Below are 18,600 nucleotides of genomic sequence, written 5' to 3' on the forward strand. Positions count from 1 at the left end.
TTTTCTTCTGAGTACTGCAGACCCTGACCATGTTGAGCCATACGCCAAGCACTAAAGACTTGGTGCTACAGTGGGCCACGAACAAGCAAACAGAGGCTACCTACGTGCTTCCCAAAGGTAAAGAATGTAAATGTGACAGCAAGGGGATTTTAGGTGAGATCTAAGAAAGAACTCCTTAAGACATCAAGGAGGTTGTGCAAACTCCGATGGTGGAAGTCTTTTAAAACAGCGAACTTTGCCTCTAGCCGATACTAAAGTAACACTTTCCTAAAGGTAAGGGCTCTTTTAATATCCCTTGAAAAGCTACAAGATGCCATTTTTCAGTGCTTGAGTTAATAAAACCCTCTTCCAAATTTATGCCATTCCTATTTACACAGCACCCGAAGACTAAAAACTAGGAAAAGCAAGGGCACTAGAAAGCAAATTATCCAAAAAAAAGGAAAACCAGAAACACAAGACCTTGTTACATATAGAGCAACATTAATACTGAAACACAAGAACAAGGAAGAGTTTGCAGCTTTGATTAAAAAAGCCATATGCCCTTTTTCCTTCTCCTCCTTCTTTCCTGTCTTCCCTACTCTGTCTTCCCCTTGCCTCAGCCTTTAGCCTGCAGTGATGATCCTTAAGCACTGAGGTCGATAAACGGTCAAAACTATGCCAACCGTGATCTCGGCACACATCATTCCGGTCATACTCTGACCCTTTCCTTCTCAAATCACCACCCATTTGTTGACTTTTCCCCTAAGCTTATTCTCTATATAAACACAATCCCTCTTTACTGGCACTGACCCACAACTGCTTCCACACAAGCCATACTACTGTATTTTTATTTCAAAGTCTTTCTGGACTTCAAAAAGACGTAGCATGTTTTAGAAGCAGACCCCCTCTGTTGGAATTCTGAAAGAATTGGGGTTACAACTTAAAAGAATTTCCTCAGCACCACAGTAACTAGTGAAACATGTATCACATTACTACTCCACCTAGTGGACTCCCTGTCTACTGTGAAATACGTTTCAACGTTTCTAGCAAACTTCCACCGCTGTTTTCAGATAGATTCTGTGTTCTAGAATGCCAAATCACAGCATTTACACCTCAAAGGTCAGGAATTAAGAAAGAATTGCTTCTGGCAGGGTGGGTTGCAGACTATTAGCAGAAAGCCTTAAAGTTGTTTTTTGGTTTTTTATTTTGAGAGACAGTGTGTACAGCATGCACGTGCAAGCAGGGGAGGGGCAGAGAGAGAAGGAGAGAGAGCATCCCAGGCAGGCTCCACGCTGTCAGCACAGAGCCTAACGTGGGACTCGATCCCACGAACCGGGAGATCATGACCCGAGCCGAAATTAAGAATTTGACACTCCACCGACTGAGCCACCCACGCACCCCAGAAAGCCTTAAAGTTTTTAAACACAGTGGGCATCTCCAAGTTTGGCTGGATAAAGGAATAAACGTAAAGATGTACTTCCTTTAAAGATAAACCAAATCTTTAGCATTCTCTTCCAACTCTAAAATTCTTACTGTATGAAAATCTTTTACGTTTTTTAACATAGCAATTACATAAAGGCTTTACCTTCCCTGTATATCAAAGAATACAATGCCTTCCTCAGAGAGAAGGTAGCACTCAAAAGATAAAATTCAAGACATACGGATTATTCTGCCAAATTGATGTGAAATTTATTCTTTTTAGGCCTTCAAATAACATTTTTTAATAGAGAATGATAGAATTTTAAAACGTAAATATATTTTTATAATTGGTTTTTATAAAAACTGCTAGTGGAAAGAATATTCACATATTCTTAAGAGATCTATCAAATGTACCAAAAAAGAAATGTTTCCCAGGCTTTTTATTAATAAAGTACACTTAGAGAAACAATGTATGAATATTTTCAGAGAAAGAACTTGAGGAACAAGATATGGAATAACCTCAGATGAATCAGCAAGTGCGAAGGGATCGTCTCAGAGCACTTTATTATTATTTTTTTAATGTTTTTATTTATTTTTGCGACAGAGAGAGACAGAGCATGAGCAGGGGAGGGGCAGAGAGAGAGGGAGACACAGAATCCGAAACAGGCTCCCGGCTCTGAGCTGTCAGCACAGAGCCCGACGCGGGGCTCGAACCCACAGACTGTGAGATCATGACCTGAGCCGAAGTCGGACGCTTAACCGACTGAGCCACCCAGGCGCCCCACAGAGCACTTTATTAATAAGGCAACATCACAGGTATAAACTTCATCCCAAGTTGTCATCCTCACCCAATATCCTCATTCTCTTTCAACATCTCTAAATTTCACAAATCTGTAACTTCATTTATTCACTCCACAGGTTTACCCATTCCTTTCCCAAGGCATTTCTGTCCACTGTCATGGGATACTTTCAGCCTACATTCTAAAAACTAGAACTATACTCTATCTATCCCCTCTGTCCCCACCTATCTTACATAAAAATCATCACCAATAAGCATATTAAACACTTGCTCAAGTCCATCCTTTAGTCAGGATAGAGCTGCTTCCAAATACCACTTAAGAGGTTTGAAATTAAAAAAAAAAAAAAAAAAAAAAAAGAGTTTTGAAATTCAAGGAGCTTTAAACTTGGCCACCAAGCACCGAGGCCAACACTACGAACTGCCTGTTCTCCCCTCTTCCTTAACAATTTCATTTGGGGATGCTCCACCAACCCTGTCGTCACTAAAAGTGGTCAAGCAACCCACTTATAGCCAATGAGAGCTACGTGGGAGTCTCTTGGTCGGGTCTAAAAACAGAGCTACTGTTCTGCCAATGAAAAGAGGCAAACTCAGCTTTGTGTGTCTTTTGCCTTTTTCTTGTCGTCTTGCCTAGAATGAGGGCTTAATATTTGGATATGCAGGAACCTTCCAGCGGACATGAAGAAAGCCACCAACTAAGGAGCAACAAGCAAGAAAATGTGCCTGATGGTGCTGCTAAGCAGCAGTAGCCCCAGACTTTTTTTTCCACTTGGGAAAAACAGACCTCTTTGTGCTAAGCTAAGATAGTAAGGTTGCTGATCCATTTACTGAAACAGGATCCTAACTGATGTAATCACCAGTGCATCCTAGCCATCCTCTTTGATCCGAATGCTGTCCATGCCCAACTAGGCATATCTGGATTTAAAAACTCGCCTCCTAAAAGCAGTTCCTTATAAAGTTAAACATACGCTTCTTATAAAGTTATACATATGCTTATCCTATGACAAATCAATCCCACTCTCAGGTATTTACCCGAGTCAAAAAAAAAAAAAAAAAAGTCTAAACAAAACAAAGACCTGTACATCAATGTTTACAAAAGCTTTACTCATAATTGCCAAATACTGGTAACATCCCAATGTCCCTCAGTTGAGAAGTAAATGAACAAATTGTGGTACATCCTTATAGTGGAACAGCACAGCAACAGAAAGGGACGAACCACTACCACATACAACAATATAAATGAATCTCAAAGGCACTGTGCTAATAAGCAAGAGTCAGACTCAAAAAGTCACACACCGTATGATTCCATCGACACGATATTCTGCAAAGGCACAAACACATCAACGGGAAATGTATCAGTGGTTGTCAGGGGCTAGAGCTGGGCTAGAAGTTGACCACATCGGGCATGAGGGGATGTGGGGGGATAATGGAATAGTTCTATACCTTGACTGCGGTGGTGATCACGCGACTACATACATCTGTCAGAACTATGCATTAAAAAGGATGAATTTCACTGTGTAGACAACATACCTTAAAATAAAGGGGGAGGAGAGGTGAGCGGGCACTATACCTCCTATAAGAAGTTTTGTAAAACAAATTAGTAACCCTGCCTGCCTTCCAAAGATTCCAAGTACACCTTAACCAGTCATTATTATCCCTACATGGCTAAAATTCAGCCTTTACTTGCCTGTGGTCTCATGGCCACCTCACATATATTTATCTTAGAGCTCATATTAGGTTAAGAGTCTGAAAGGCAAGTGTCTACTGCTTTAAGTTTTTGGTGACCTCAGCCACATACAATGTTTGCCTTTTGAAATACTGAATGTTTCTCTCTAATTTTTAAGCTAACCAATTGTCAAGAAGTTAGTCAAACATACGTTAACATAAATTCAAAGGGTACTAGGATTTCTTGCTACCATTAGAAAGTCAAACTAGCCTTCTACTAGGGATTTTACACAGGCTACCTAAGCTGGTTTTCATCTTCAAAGGCTAAAGCATTTTTTACACAAAACCACAAGGGGGCATAGTTCATATGCATGTGGGGAAGCTACGTTAGAAAAGAAATGCATTCAGACACACATCAATTTGGCTGGTCTAGTGATGGTCTGTCCTATGTGGTGAGAATTTAATGTTCAAAACCACAGCAGTTTAAGTACTATTAGCTATTATTACTGGCTTCCAACCACAATTATTAATCAGATCAACACATTTCTGCCCAATTTCTTTAGAAACGACAAAGGTACAAAAATAAATAAATAAAAATGACAAAGGTATGGTTTAAAACAGGAATTAAAAATATGAATCTCAGCAAAATTTCTACAAACACTTACTTGAATATACCATAAGAGAATTACACCCATAATAAAAACATTTTCCAGTCCCATAAACATATACCAACATTTACAAACATCCCTTAGATCTATGGCACCAGGAGGTAAAACAGCCACATATTTATATTTCTAAAGACTATAATTTAGTTTTTTTTAAAAAAAAGACACATAGAAGTTCATTAATAGGATCATAAGGGACATCTGTAGTAAAGTGGCAGACAGAAAAGAAGGACAAGATAGTCCTCTAGCCAGATGAGGGGGAAAAAAGCCCTCAAGAGGCAGGATTTAGCTGGTCTAAGGGCAAAACTCAAAGATAGAATAGGTAAGATTTTTCTAGAAGTAACCGCATGAGCAAAACTGAAGCTGAAAGGCCAGAAAGCCTGTTTGGGAGACGCTTAGTAACAGGTCTAGCCGGGACAAAGAGCTCCTAGGAGCAAGAAATGTGGAAATAATCAGAAAATGCATGTTAAGCCCACATTACAGAATCCTGACTGCCACTTTTAAGGAGCTGTTTTTACTGGCATCTTTGTTGGCTAAACTAAATAAAATCAGTTTAACAAATTTATTGAAATTTTATTCTACATAGTCACCTATATAACCAAGAAATGTATGCCTATTGAACATCCAATTTTGCACAACAAGGAACAAATACTAAGAAAATGACCTAGCCTTCTCATCAGTTAAGTCAGTTCCTTGCAGAGAACACTTCAACTGTGTGATTTTCTTGAACAGCGCTCAGCACCTGAGCCAGAGCTGACATTTTTGCCAGGTGGCTACAACGAAGGATGAAGGAATAAGGAGCTGAGATATTAACCAGAGGAGCTGAAGCGAAGGGAAGACAGAGAGGATGATGGAAGAAGAAAGTAAAAGGGGTAAGGGATGGGAGGTCTCAACTAGTCCCAGACCAGGCAGAGGTAACAGAGCTGGACAGAATGGAGGTTATGATCAAAGAGGAGTATGCCCAAGGGAGCCTGGCTGGCTCAGTCAGTAGAGCATGTGACTCCTGATTTGGGGGTTGTGAGTTCAAGCCCTACATTGGGTGTAGAGATTACTTAAAAAAAAAAAAAAAAACACTTTAAAAAAATTAGAAAAGAGGAGTATGCCCAACTTTAAGATTTTCAGGACAAAAAGTCCAGAGAATGACCACAAAAGAGGCTAAAACTGCATGCACAGAGGTGAAGGACACTGGAAATCCGAATATGAAAAGGTACTGAATGAACTATTACAATCTGAGTCTCAAAAAGTCAGGGGAATTCAAAGTATACACACTTCTGTTGGAGCATCAAATATGTCAAGGGCAGGTGGCAAAGGCAGCTGCAACCATCTTGTTGGGAATCACTGGGGAGGGTGTCAGGACTGCAGAGATCTGTGTAGACAGATGGCAGGAAACTCAAAGGAGAAGAGCAAAGGAGCAATCAATCACCTGTGTCCACATCAAGGAGCCCCTACATGTCACAAAATCAAATAATCACTTTTTGTTCTTGCTTTATCTGACCTTTCCACAGCAAACTATACTGTTACTACTAACCACATCTTCCTTCTTAAAATTCTCCTGTCCACTGGCTTCTGTGACATGTCATGTTCTTAGCTCTCTTCTACCTCTCTGGCTCTCAACTCAGCAGTCTTGTTGGTTTTTATCCTGTTAGGCTGCCTTCTCCTTTCACTCTGTCCTCTCTGTCCTCTCTGGGGAGAATGTCTTTACATTTGTAATTTCATGATTTAAAAATATCTATCTCCAGCCCAGTCCAGTCCAAGTCCCAATATCCACGCAACATCTTCAAGTAAGTATCTCAGAATCTCCTCATACTGAACAATGTCCAAAATCAGTATCTCCACACCCTCTTCCAGGATTCGCCTCTCAGATTCACCAAGTTCCTGTCAGGAACTTGGAAGTCTCCTCAAAACCTGTTTCCTCCTCTACCTCACATTCTATCACCAAATAGTGCCCATTTATCTCCCAAATGTTCTGTACCCACCTAGTTCTCTCTGTCTGTAACACTGCCATCTTTTAAGAGCTTCTGTCATCTCTTACCTATAGTCAAGTCCCTTGAACATGCCAGTCCATCTGGACACTACTCTCTGCCTCCCCTCATCTTTTCCTAGTTAGATCTGAGTTTAGCTCAACTTCCCTTTGTCAAGGAACACTGCACTCCTCCAGACTAGATTGAGGTCCTTCTCTTACAGGCTGAGAAGGAAGGAAGGATTGTGAGAGAGTAAAATAGCTAGACTTGTAGCAGAGAGTCAACGGAGGTGGTGACCATTAATAGTGGTCTAATATTCCCAAAGTTCATATAATGACTCCGTTTACACACTGACTACAGATAAGAGAACCAAAGCTGACAAATCAGAAACTCATCAGACTTTTCCTACTGAGTTAAGTGAACTCAAAACTTGAGAGATTCAACAACTAAGTTTACTTAGTTAACTTCTTAGTTGCTTTATAATCTTTTCTGACTAGCAGCCATTGCTACTCTCCTAAAAAGAATTAAACATTTATGAAAGGGGCTGACACCACTGAGCTACACTAACTTGCAAATGATCAAAGTCAGGGCTAAGTAGTAAGGGGACTATGTTAGTGTTTTAGCAGTCAAGCCATTTCCACCCCATCTAGCAGGATACAATCTTCAACACTGGTAGCATCCGCTCCTGAAAAACTAAATATCAGACAGAAAGCGGAGTTAACTCCTCTTGCTTTACTATTCCTCTGTGTAAAATAATCAGAAAAACATTAAACCAGGTGATTAAAACGAAGAAGCAAAACAAAACAAAAACATATACTTGATAAAATGCTTCAAAATTCTTCACCAAGTCAAACTACATCATGGTCCTGACTACTTTGACAATGCAACTGGCTCCCTCATGCCAAGACTGGGTCTTCCTACTCTGCACCACTTAACAGGACTTCGATCAACAACAACAAAAAGAAATTCGATCAACAAGCATTTATCCTCCACATACGAAGCTCCAGGCACAGTGCGAAGTGCAGCAGAATCAAAGATGTCCAAGACTAGGGCCAACTATAATAGAAGGCAACACGCGCTACTGTGGTCGTATTACTAAGCTACGTATTCACAAACGAGGTAGCAGATAGTGCTTTGCGTTACGGCAGGCCATGGACTGGCAGCCAGTCCACACACTGATGCCAGAGTATACGTCACTTCTGTCGCTCAGCAAAATGTTTAGATCAGCTGACATCTTTTTCCTAGCAAGATTTTCTGAATAATAAAAGTGATGAATAGGGGCGCCTGGGTGGCGCAGTCGGTTAAGCGTCCGACTTCAGCCAGGTCACGATCTCGCGGTCCGTGAGTTCGAGCCCCGCGTCCGGCTCTGGGCTGATGGCTCGGAGCCTGGAGCCTGTTTCCGATTCTGTGTCTCCCTCTCTCTCTGCCCCTCCCCCGTTCATGCTCTGTCTCTCTCTGTCCCAAAAATAAATAAAAAACGTTGAAAAAAAAAAATTTAAAAAAAAAAAAAAAAAAAAGTGATGAATAAATTCACATTCTGGTACAAGTTCCTTAACTTGTTACAGACTAGCACTCTGGCAGCACCGAGATAAAGGAAATGAAGGTTGAGAAAGAGTGACAAACCAAGTGACATTTAAGACAGTCTTTCAAGATAGTAAGATTCTGCTAAGGAGATAAAGAGAAAAAGGCATTCTAGTATACTCTCTCCGAGAGGCCTACAACTCCTTCGTTCGTGAGCCAAAGATGAGACTGAAATTCTATTAAATCCACCAAGTCCATGCTGAAGTTTAAAAGTGAGACAGTGAGCGCTGTATAGAGCATAAGATAACTCTGGGGTGTATTTCATTGGAACATTTAGTCACAACCTCACACCGTACCCAAGGCATGTATTAACCCATGGCTATACTCTACTTGCTTAAAGATTCAATTCTTCTGATTATCCCTTCACCCTCTCCATCTCTGCACACTATATTAATAACCGACACAACTACACACATCTACTAAATTCTATTTGCTCTCAGTTGGCTCTAAATCTTCATGTTTATGCGGGCTTCCCTCAGAATTACCTCCGAAGCTTTAACGGGCAGTAACTAACTTTTTCACCTAATAGTATAACGTCTGGCACAATACTACATGTAAGTGGATTTAAACTAAAAACTTAAGACCTAAAGGGAATTATGGTAAGTGAAGTAAGTCAGAAAGAGAAAGACAAGTGCCATATGATCTCACTTATATGTGGAATCTGAAAAATTAAGCAAATTAAATAATAAACAAAAAGTTCCCTATACACATAGAGATAACAAACTGATGGTTGCCAGAGGGGAGGTGGGTGGAGGGATGGGTAAAATGAGTGAAGGGGAGTGGGAGATGCAGGCTTCCAAGTATGCAATGACTAAGTCACAGGGCTAAAAGGTACAGCACAGGAATATAGCCAATGGTACTGTAACGGCATTGCATGGTGACAGGTGGCAGCTACACTCTGGTGAGCAAAACATATAAACCTGTTTAATCACTACGCTGTACACCTGAAACTAATATAACATTGTATGTTAACTATGCTCAAATAATAAAAAAAAAAAAAAAAACCCAAAAACATGTATTTTAAGAAGTTTAAAAGCGCGACAGTGAGTGCTATATAAAGCGTAAGATAACTCTGGGGTGTGTTTCACTGGGACATTTACTCAACCTCACACCGTACTCAAGGCAGGTATTAACAAAATAATAAAACATGCCATGTCATGTTTTATTGTCTGCTGGGCATCTGATCAAGCTTATCTCACTCATATATCCAAGACTTTAAGGATGATGGTAGTGAAGATAACAAATACCTATAATTTGACTAACATTCTTTTTTTCATAAAGTACATAGTCTCAAATAATTCATTACACATAAAAATGTTGAATTTAAAAATAAACTAAAACCTTAAATTGAGCTGAACAAAGTACAAATTTGACCCCCCTGTCAAAAGTTTCAAGTATCTTTCTTGACCTTAGAAGAGAACTATCCCCTTTTTCATCTCAGGCTCTCTTCATTTTTTAGTGCCAGAAAAACACTGTTTGACTTCAAAATGCGTCTGACCATTCTAAGAGTTCTGCCTTAGCTTCAGCTTCAGGATGATATTATAGTCCTTTCTGAGAAGACAATAAAACAGTGTCCCACTGGGGTTTTTCATAGAATATCCTAGCTAGACATCTAGTAAATGTTCTTCCTTAATAAGCATAAAGCCCTAAGTCACATGGCCAAATTTCTTAGACATTACTTAAAGGAAAGAATTCCTGGCCTTTTATAATTAAGGATAAACCCGTGTATCATTGTTGTACTCCCTCTACCTAGCATGCTGCAGTCAGTCAACAAATTTTTGCTGGGGAAAAAAAAAAAAAAAAAAAACCACAAAGGAAAAACACAGCAAAGCATTATATATTTTTTTAGTAAGAGTACCCACTCGTTACTGCCTCGACATTGAACTTCTGACACAGGGGGCATGTAGTAGCTCCCCTCAAAGAGTAGACTACAGTCCCATTATGTAACCAGTCATTTACAAAGAACTCCTATTAGGTTTTCTAAAAACTTATTCAATAATAGCCTCATATAATATAGCTTACTGTCCTATCCCCTAGCACCAACATCATAAGGGAATTCAATGAATCAAAACTACCCTAATAAAATTGTAATGCTTATATTTGAAACATCAAGTAACAATCTCAAAGTCTCTGTATACCAACTCGGAAGAACAGCAAAATTAGTCAGTACTAGTCGTTTTCAGATGAATATTTGCAATGTTAAAAAACACCAAATTTCCTTTTTCAAATTACTCATTAGAGCCAGAAGGGCCATTATTTGGAAGTACTCAGCCTTGACACAGAAGAAAAAATTACGTCACTAGTTCTGAACTCTTGACTCACTTCCTTCTTTCTTCCCTCCATCTTGCAATCTCCTCTGGAGTGTCTAACTTGATCTTCTTCATACCAGGAGCATGCATCTAGGGAGAAAAAGCCTGATGAACATCAGGAAGCATATTGTACATGTTTGGGTTTTGGGTTTTTTTTAATCTTTTTTTATCTTTAAGCAGGCTCCACGCCCACGTGGGGCTTGAACTCACAACTCTGAGATCAAGAGTCGCACACTCTACTGACTGAGCCAGCCAGGCCTCCTCATATCGTATGTTTCTGACTAAATTTCAATTATGGGGGATAATGGAGACTCTGTATTCAACATTAAATTTACTAGCAGAGACAAATTTAAAACTAAGTAAGCAGGTTTTATCCATCCATATTGTGACTTTCCCTTTAAAGAAAAAGGGATAATTTCTCATGTGTTCAGATTAGTGCAATTGATAAGGAAAAAAGGAGTAATGCAATTTTGGTTACAAAGTAGGTATGTCACCCATATCTCAACTAACATCATGTACCCAAATGAATGACCCATCACCCAAAATTGAGTGAGGTAGCTAAAGAAATAATGAATACACAGAACGATTTGAAGCAGCACAGCATAATAAAGCAAGCAAAGAATTTGTGGTCAAGAAACTCAAGTGCAGAAATCAGTTCTAAAGCGCTCGGTAAATCTTTTTTTTTTTTTTTTAATGTTAATTCTGGCCAATATTTATCTATTTCACATAGTGGTCTGTGAAGATAAAACTGAATAATACAGGGGCGCCTGGGTGGCTCAGTCGGTTAAGCGTCCGACTTCAGCTCAGGTCACGATCTCACTGTCCGTGGGTTCGAGCCCCGCGTCGGCCTCTGTGCTGACTGCTCAGAGCCTGAAGCCTGTTTCGGATTCTGTGTCTCCCTCTCTCTCTGACCTTCCCCCGTTCATGCTCTGTCTCTCTCTGTCTCAAAAATAAATAAATGTTAAAAAAAAATTAAAAAAAAAAAAAACTGAATAATACAAAGTACTCCATGTTACTTATTACTAGGCTATGTAAATGAAGAGCTGTGAAGATAAATCAATGAATTAAAAAGAATGTGAATAAAAAAACAAAACAAAAATTCACACAAGAACTTACATTTCTCCAATGGAACTGGACAATCTTCTCATGTGCACTAAAAGAACAATCTACCTCAGGACACTGCAAGAGTTTAAAGAAAAAGACTATTCAATGTTTTCTATGTTAATTTTACCCTACTACTGCATATTCAAACATAATCTCACTGAGCTACATAGTTATCCCATCTATGTGGGATAGACAGCATCCCAAACTATGTCAATAGCAAAATAAAGAGCACTCCAAACCAGGTTGTATTTAAAAAGGAATGACATTCTCAAAGCAGATAGTACAGTAACACATATCATTTACTTCTCTACTTAGTATATACATGACATCGGCAATGTTATAAAATTTTCTTAACTCCTAAAGTTGAAGGGGCATTCCTATAAACTGAAAAAGAACCTTTCCAAATTAAGAGCATTTTTTTTTAAAGTACTTAATAAGGTCCAGACCAACCTTAGAGAGTGATGGGCCATGGCAAATTACACAGTGTGATTAAATGGTCAAGGGCAGCCTTAAAGGGGAAAAAACACACAAAGGTACACAGAGCAACTGGGGTGAGGCCCAGCACTCTTACCAAGCAGAGGAGGTGAGCACACACAGTTGTCAGACCTCCTTTCTTTACTGCCATCTTGCCTCTTCCTGAAGCAGTAGGCTCCCCACCCTCCAACTGCAAATCCCAGGGTCCCTATCTCAATGTGTCAAGACATCAAATGACATTTCTATGAAAACTATAAACTTTTAAGGAAAAAAAGCTCAGAATTTCTACCAAATATACTCATTTTGTTAAAGACACTTCAGGGCAACCAAGAAAAACCTACTTTTGTATGTTCAGACATGTGTTTATCATACTTCTCTTGATTTTTAAAACCACGATCACAGGTATCACAAAAACAGTGAAAAACTGGTTCCTTTCTTTTCTGCAAACAAAAACAAGCATTAGATTTTTGATAAAAAATGTTTACTCAATGATGAAAATATAACTATCCTCTCAGTAGTATGTACTTTCTCACATAATCCCTGTATGTGGGGAAAACTTCTGAATACGTTTCTAATGAAAGGATAATTCTGTTTTGTTTTCTATAGGAAATATATTAGGAAAAACAAGCATTATAAAAAAATTGTTAAATCTGAGTAGAATATAAACTGCGAGTAGATCAAATTGGTAATCTAATTAAGGGCACAGCATATGTCAAAATGGTCTAATCAATACTCATGGTAAAACAGCATTTTGGGGCACCTGGGTGGCTCAGCTGGTTAAACGTCTGACTTCAGCTCAGGTCATGATTTTGAGTTTCATGGGTTCGAGCCCTGCATCAGGTTCTGTGCTGACAACTCAGACCCTAGAGCCTGCTTCAGATTCTTTGTCTCCCTCCCTCTCTGCCCCTCCCCCACTCACACTCTAGCTCTCTGTCTCTCAAAGATGAATAAATGTTAAAAATAAAAAAAAATAAAAACAAAACAGCATTTCAACTTTTAGGAAAAACAACTATATCAGATTTTGTTTTAACCCCAAAAAAGAATCATTTAGTAAAGGTCAGTTACTTATTCCCAATTTGCTATTTTTATTCTTAAATTTAAAACAAAAAAATTGTTTACAATGAGACTAGGAAATGGCCTTCTATTGTTTAACATTGGGATTATGTTAATACACTTGTACAATATTTTGTTAATATTAGCTACACAGTTTTCATGTCAAAATGAGGAATACTAATTTCATGCTGTAGACTTTATTCGACTCATTCTAAACTAATGACATTATTTGTTTTCCAGATTTTATTTTTAAGTAATCACCACACCCAACACGGGGTTCAAACTTACAACCCCAAGATCAAGAGTCACATCCTCTACCAACTGAGCCAGTCAGATGCCCTGACACTAATTAATGCACACCTTTAAAACAGACCAGATTTATAAATTTCCTCAGAAAGCAGCCTATTTTAAGATTTGGTCCCTGAAGCATAACAAAGAGTTGATCCTGATTTTTAAAAAACAATAACTTTGTTCCTAAAAATGATAAATATCTACTACTGAAAAGAACTGAAGCAGTACAATCAATTAAGATAAACAAATAAAGTAACAATAATAACACAAAAAAATCTTGCCTGAACAATTTTAGACATGACTTCAGGCACAGAGGATAAACAAAATATAAACTATTTTAAATTAACATTACATTTAATTTTAATTGATTTTGACACAAGAAGAAGAAACTGCTCTTTTTTCAATCACAGAAGTATTTTTCTCTAAAAGATCCCTGTGTCAAAAAGAAAAAGATAATGAAAAATAAAGAGTTTATGTCATTATAATTTGTTCTCAACTCCATACTTTCAATTTTATAAGAGAAAGTTTGGACTTCTGTTCTTCTCCCTAAATTCCATCCTTCCCCTTCCAATTTGCTAATATATAAATATTTAGTTCACCAAGGTTTAATAACATTTATATTTACTCATAATCACAATTCTGTTATGTTTATTTTTGAAAATATATTGAAATGAATTCAATGTTTTCTCTCTCTACAATTTCTCCATTTACTTCTCAAAAAGATTTTGCTTAAAGTTTTTACTTAAAGCTAAGATCTTTAAAGATCCTATTATAGCAAGGCCCCACTGTGTCAATAATGGATGCAAAACACTGAAACAGTTACGTTAGAAACGCAAGGCATGAAACAGTGACATAGGGACCGAAGTGTCCCATTCAAGAATATCTTTAAAAATACCTTTTTCTTCTGTTTTCTACTGGGAGGGAAGTTGACGTCAGTGAACTTTGCATCATATTTTCGTGGAAAATAAGAACGCTTAACTAAGAAACAAAAAGAAATCCATAAATATTTGCAACTATACAATTTTTTAAATTTTTATTTGCTCTATCATGTCACAAATACTTGGGCAGAAACTACCTCTTCTAGGAAGAAAAGTAGTTCAAACAAACTAACAAAGATTAAGACTAGTCTACCAAATAAATATGTTTCAAATGAACACATAATTGGTAAGATTAGATGTCCATACAATGCTTCAAAGGCATCAAAGAAAGGAATGGCTACTCTAACCTTGATGACATTTCTTGTTATTTCAAACATTAGAAATGTAAACAATACTATCCCAATACAGCTTTTCAGCATCAATTTTATACCAGGAAAACAACCTTGTGAAATACATTTTCTCTCAAATTCTTTCCTTTCTTATGGCTGTGATCCAGCTCTGAAACCCTGATCCTTCACCTAGATTACTTTGACAGCCTCCCAGACTGTCTTCCAGTTCCTAAGCCCTCTCTTCCAATAGACACTGTGCACTGACACCACCGAAAAATAATCCTCCAATGGTCACAAGCTTGCTGGAAAATCTACGAATGACTTCCCAGAATCCTTCAATGAGACGCCGGTATATTTTCTCATGCTACTCTTCCCCCATACCCTCCACTTACTCGGCTTCAGTCGCAACAGAAAGTGCAATCTTTAGACCTCGCCTTGTACTCACACCTCTTTGCCCCGACTTACAAAAGTATCTCTTCCAAAATCCTAAACATCTCCCAAGACACTTCTTCCAAAAACTTTCCCCAACTTCCTCCACACTCTGAAATCACCTTTCATATGCCTCCAGCACCAGTCATGCTGTGTTGTGGTTATTATTTATGAACCCATCTCACCAAACCATCTCACCTGTCTTAGGACTGTCTTAGGCGCATTCATATTCCCAGCATTTGGCACACAGTAAAGGCTGATTTGGCATCAAGTTAGTGTAAAATAATCTTAGGCAGAGTTGAAGAAGGTTTTAAGTAAACAATCTCATGGCTTTAAATATGATCTGTATGCAGATGACACCCAAATTCACAGCTCTAGCCACAAATCTCCCCTGAAAGCACAAACTAGCAGCTTATTTGATATATCTTGTTGACACGTATTCCAAACTGAACTCCTGGTCTTTCTTCCAAATCTGTTCAATCCACATCTTTCTGCTTGGCTGGCAAAAAACTAAGTTATTCTTGTCTTGAGTTTACCTCACAGCCTGCAAATCGTGTTGGCCCAAACCTACCTTCCAAACAGATCCAGAATCCAACACTTCTCATCACCTCCCGAGCTCCGTCCTGGTCCAAGTCCCCAGTATCTCTCACTTGGATAACTGCAATAGCTTCCTAACTCATCTCCTTTTAAGTCAATTCCCATGAGTAGCCACATTAATCCTTCTAAAACATAAATTATGCCACTCCCCCGCACTACCCTTATCACAAGAGTAAAAAGTCAAAATCCCATCGTCTACAAGGCCCTAGCAGGTCTGTCCTCTTCCCCAGTCTTCTACAATTCCACCCCAGGATTGCTCACCTCTAGCCACAGTGGCTTCCATTCTGATCTATAGCACCTGCCTCAAGCTCTTTGCACTTGCAGTTCATTCTGCCTGCATCCGTATTCCCCCAGCAGCGGTCCCCATAGCTCTGATCACTCACCTCCTTGAAGTCTCTGCTCAAATGTCACCTTCATTATGACTGACACTGACAATTACACCAGAACTACCTATCACCTTCTTTGCTTTCTCTCTCTAGGTAGCACTCACTGTCTTCTAATACACACTGCTTTTTTTTTTTTTTAATTCTGTCTCCACCAGGAAATGTTAAGCTACATAAAAATAAGGATTTTTCTATGTTTCGTTCACTGCTATATTCCCAGTTCCTCAGCGGCTAAACAGACTGAACAATCAGAGCAAACATTCCGGTCGAACAAATTGTAAGACCTTAACTGACCAGACCCCCAAGAGTGCAGGGCAGAATCAAAAGCAGAGAAAGGGAAAAGTGGGAAAGGGAAGAAGGGAAGAAGAAAAGTAAAGGGGCGGTAAGGAAAGGAGTAATAGCCTACCCGGAGTGTTCTGATATCCAGGAAAAACACCAGGAGACTGTCTCCAGTACCACGATGTAGAAGCCTGGAAATTCCAGGAAGGCTGGCCGTTGAGTTGAGGCTGAGAATCAAGGGGGGACTGGGCGTCGAAGGGAGGCTGCGCCCCGGGAAGAATCTGGGCGTCGAAGGGAGGAGGCGCCTCGGGGAGAGCCTGGGCTTCCTGGGGGTGCTGCTTCTCTGAGGAAGGCTCTGACACTCGTACGGGAGGCGACGACGAAGGCGGTGGTGGCGGCGGCAGCATTGCCCAGAACATCCAGTTGTCGGACAGTGAAGCAGTGTCTCTCAGAGGCCCCAACGTGGGGGTCAGCTCGGATGCTGGAAGCCACCCGTTAGAAGTCACGAAATCACCAGCAGGCTCAGCCATGCCTCCAGCCAGGTAGGGAATCTAGCATGCGAATATGGAGCAAGCCTTATGCGTCACTTCCGGTCTCGTGAATTACAGGACTCTGCCAACCACGGGCTGCAACGTCATTGGTCGGCGCCGGAAAAACTTCCTGCCGTTTGCGGCGGATCCCGGGCTGCCTTTTGGGTAGGTTTGACGCTGCGTGGATAGGGTTGTAGGCTAGACCGGTGTCCGCCACCGCGGATGGCGAGGGATCTGATCGGGCCGGCGCTGCCCCCCGGCTTCAAGGCTCGCGGGACAGCAGAGGACGAGGAGAGAGACCCCAGCCCTGGTAAGCGGCCGGCGTGTACGCTGCCCGCCAGGCCTGTCCGCCCCTTTTCTGGCCCGGCCCCACTCTCGGAATTGAGATCTAAGGCCTGAAACGGTGGAGCAGTGGCAAGTGGGCGAGGAGGACCGGAGCTAACTTTGCTTCTCTAGCGGTAGCGGGGAGGTGGCGCTGGAACGGGGCGAGCGGCGGGGGGGGGGGGGGGGGGGGGGGGATGGTAATCATTGTAATGCAGATGTATTCCCATTTAACGGTTAACGGGCCGGACCCTGTGCCAAACGATCGATACACATTGTCATTTAATCCTCCTAGAAACCGTATGAAGTAAAGATGATCATTTCCATGTTATAAACGGGAACACTGAAGCCCAGGCTGTTGCCCGTATCACACGGCTGGTAAATGGTGGAGCCCAATTTAGAACACAGCCAGTGCTCCTAACCTCTGTGCCATATTGCCTTCTGACGAACAGTGCTCATGGCTCTTGCAGGGGATGCTTTGCTCCTTAGCCCCCGACCTGCCTTCCTAGCCTCTCCTCCTGTCATTGTACCTGACACACACAGCCCAGTATTGAACTAGTTTAAAACTGCGCAGTTTCTAAATTCTCTAGGAGCTTTCTGGCCCCACTGCATTTTTTGACATAACTGACGAACTCCTACCCCATCCTCCGAGGCCCAACTTCAGTGTCAGCGAAGGCTTCAGTGAAGCATTTCCAAACTCTCCCAAGCATTGTCACGCCCTCTTTTTCCCCCACAGGGTTTTCTTCCACTTAATTACATCATATATTTAATACACTTTTTTGAATAGCTTGTCAGCATATCTGCTTACAGGTCTTCTAGCCTTAATACAGAGTGGGCACTTTGTATTTGCCAAATAAATGCTTTTTAGACTCTTCATGCATTTCTATCTTCTTTAATGTTTGCTCTACCTTTTAGTGAATACATGTTGCATTCCTTTTGAAATTTTTGGATCACTGGATATGTCTACATTCAGCTTTAGTACATACTGCTAAAATCAGTCTTTTGTTCATTTTTCCACTGATCTGTCTTTCCTTACTGGCCTGTTGAGTTCTTTGTTGTTTTTTTTTGTTGTTGAGTTCTTTATGTAGTCTGGACAAGTCATTTTTTTCAGTTATGCATGTTGCAAATATCTCCTCTAATTCTGTGGCTTGCCTTTTCACTCTTCATTTGTATGTGTTGATGAACAGAAGTTTTTAATTTCAGTACATTCTGATTTTTAGTTTTTCTTCTTTTATGGTTACAGCTTTTTGTACCCTATTTAAGTAGTCTTTGCCTCTTCTGAGGTTACAGAATTATTCTCCTTTGTTTTATCCTGCAAGCATTACTGTTTTATCTTTCACGTTTATATTTGCAGTCCATCTGGAGTTGATACTTGTATATGGTGTGAGGTAGGGGTGAAGATTTATTTTTTTCCTCACAGGTTTCTAATTGATCCATCACCCTCCCTTCCATACTGCACTGTAATGTCACTTTCTTTGTAAATCATGTGACCACAAATGTGCATCTAGTTTTTTTCTTTTTCATTCTGGTAGAATACACATAACATTTACCACCTTA

At 40.1% G+C, this 18,600-nt stretch overlaps 2 protein-coding genes across 6 annotated transcripts in view; one reads left to right on the forward strand and one right to left on the reverse strand.

Moving 5' to 3' along the window:
• The window catches only part of NUFIP1 (nuclear FMR1 interacting protein 1), a 39,877-nt gene extending 23,137 nt beyond the window's left edge, over positions 1–16,740 (reverse strand). Inside the window, exons 1-5 of the mRNA XM_060637147.3 lie at positions 16,320–16,740; positions 14,193–14,275; positions 12,295–12,393; positions 11,492–11,554; positions 10,389–10,465 (exon numbers count right to left, since the gene is read on the reverse strand). Coding sequence (XP_060493130.2) covers positions 10,389–10,465; positions 11,492–11,554; positions 12,295–12,393; positions 14,193–14,275; positions 16,320–16,722 — 725 coding nt within the window. The 5' untranslated portion in view covers positions 16,723–16,740. The remainder of the gene's footprint in view (positions 1–10,388; positions 10,466–11,491; positions 11,555–12,294; positions 12,394–14,192; positions 14,276–16,319) is intronic.
• A 95-nt stretch (positions 16,741–16,835) lies between these two features.
• The window catches only part of GPALPP1 (GPALPP motifs containing 1), a 45,393-nt gene continuing 43,628 nt past the window's right edge, over positions 16,836–18,600 (forward strand). For all 5 annotated transcript variants that reach the window (XR_013550222.2, XR_013550223.2, XR_013550224.2 and 2 more), the window contains exon 1: positions 16,836–17,032. Coding sequence is in view for 2 of the 5 variants with exons in the window: in XM_078433486.2 (XP_078289612.2) it covers positions 16,945–17,032 (88 nt within the window). In the remaining 3 variants the exon portion in view is untranslated. The remainder of the gene's footprint in view (positions 17,033–18,600) is intronic.

The sequence above is a fragment of the Panthera onca genome, chromosome A1 (assembly GCF_046562875.1).
Source record: "Panthera onca isolate mPanOnc1 chromosome A1, mPanOnc1 haplotype 2, whole genome shotgun sequence".
NCBI lineage: Eukaryota > Metazoa > Chordata > Mammalia > Carnivora > Felidae > Panthera > Panthera onca.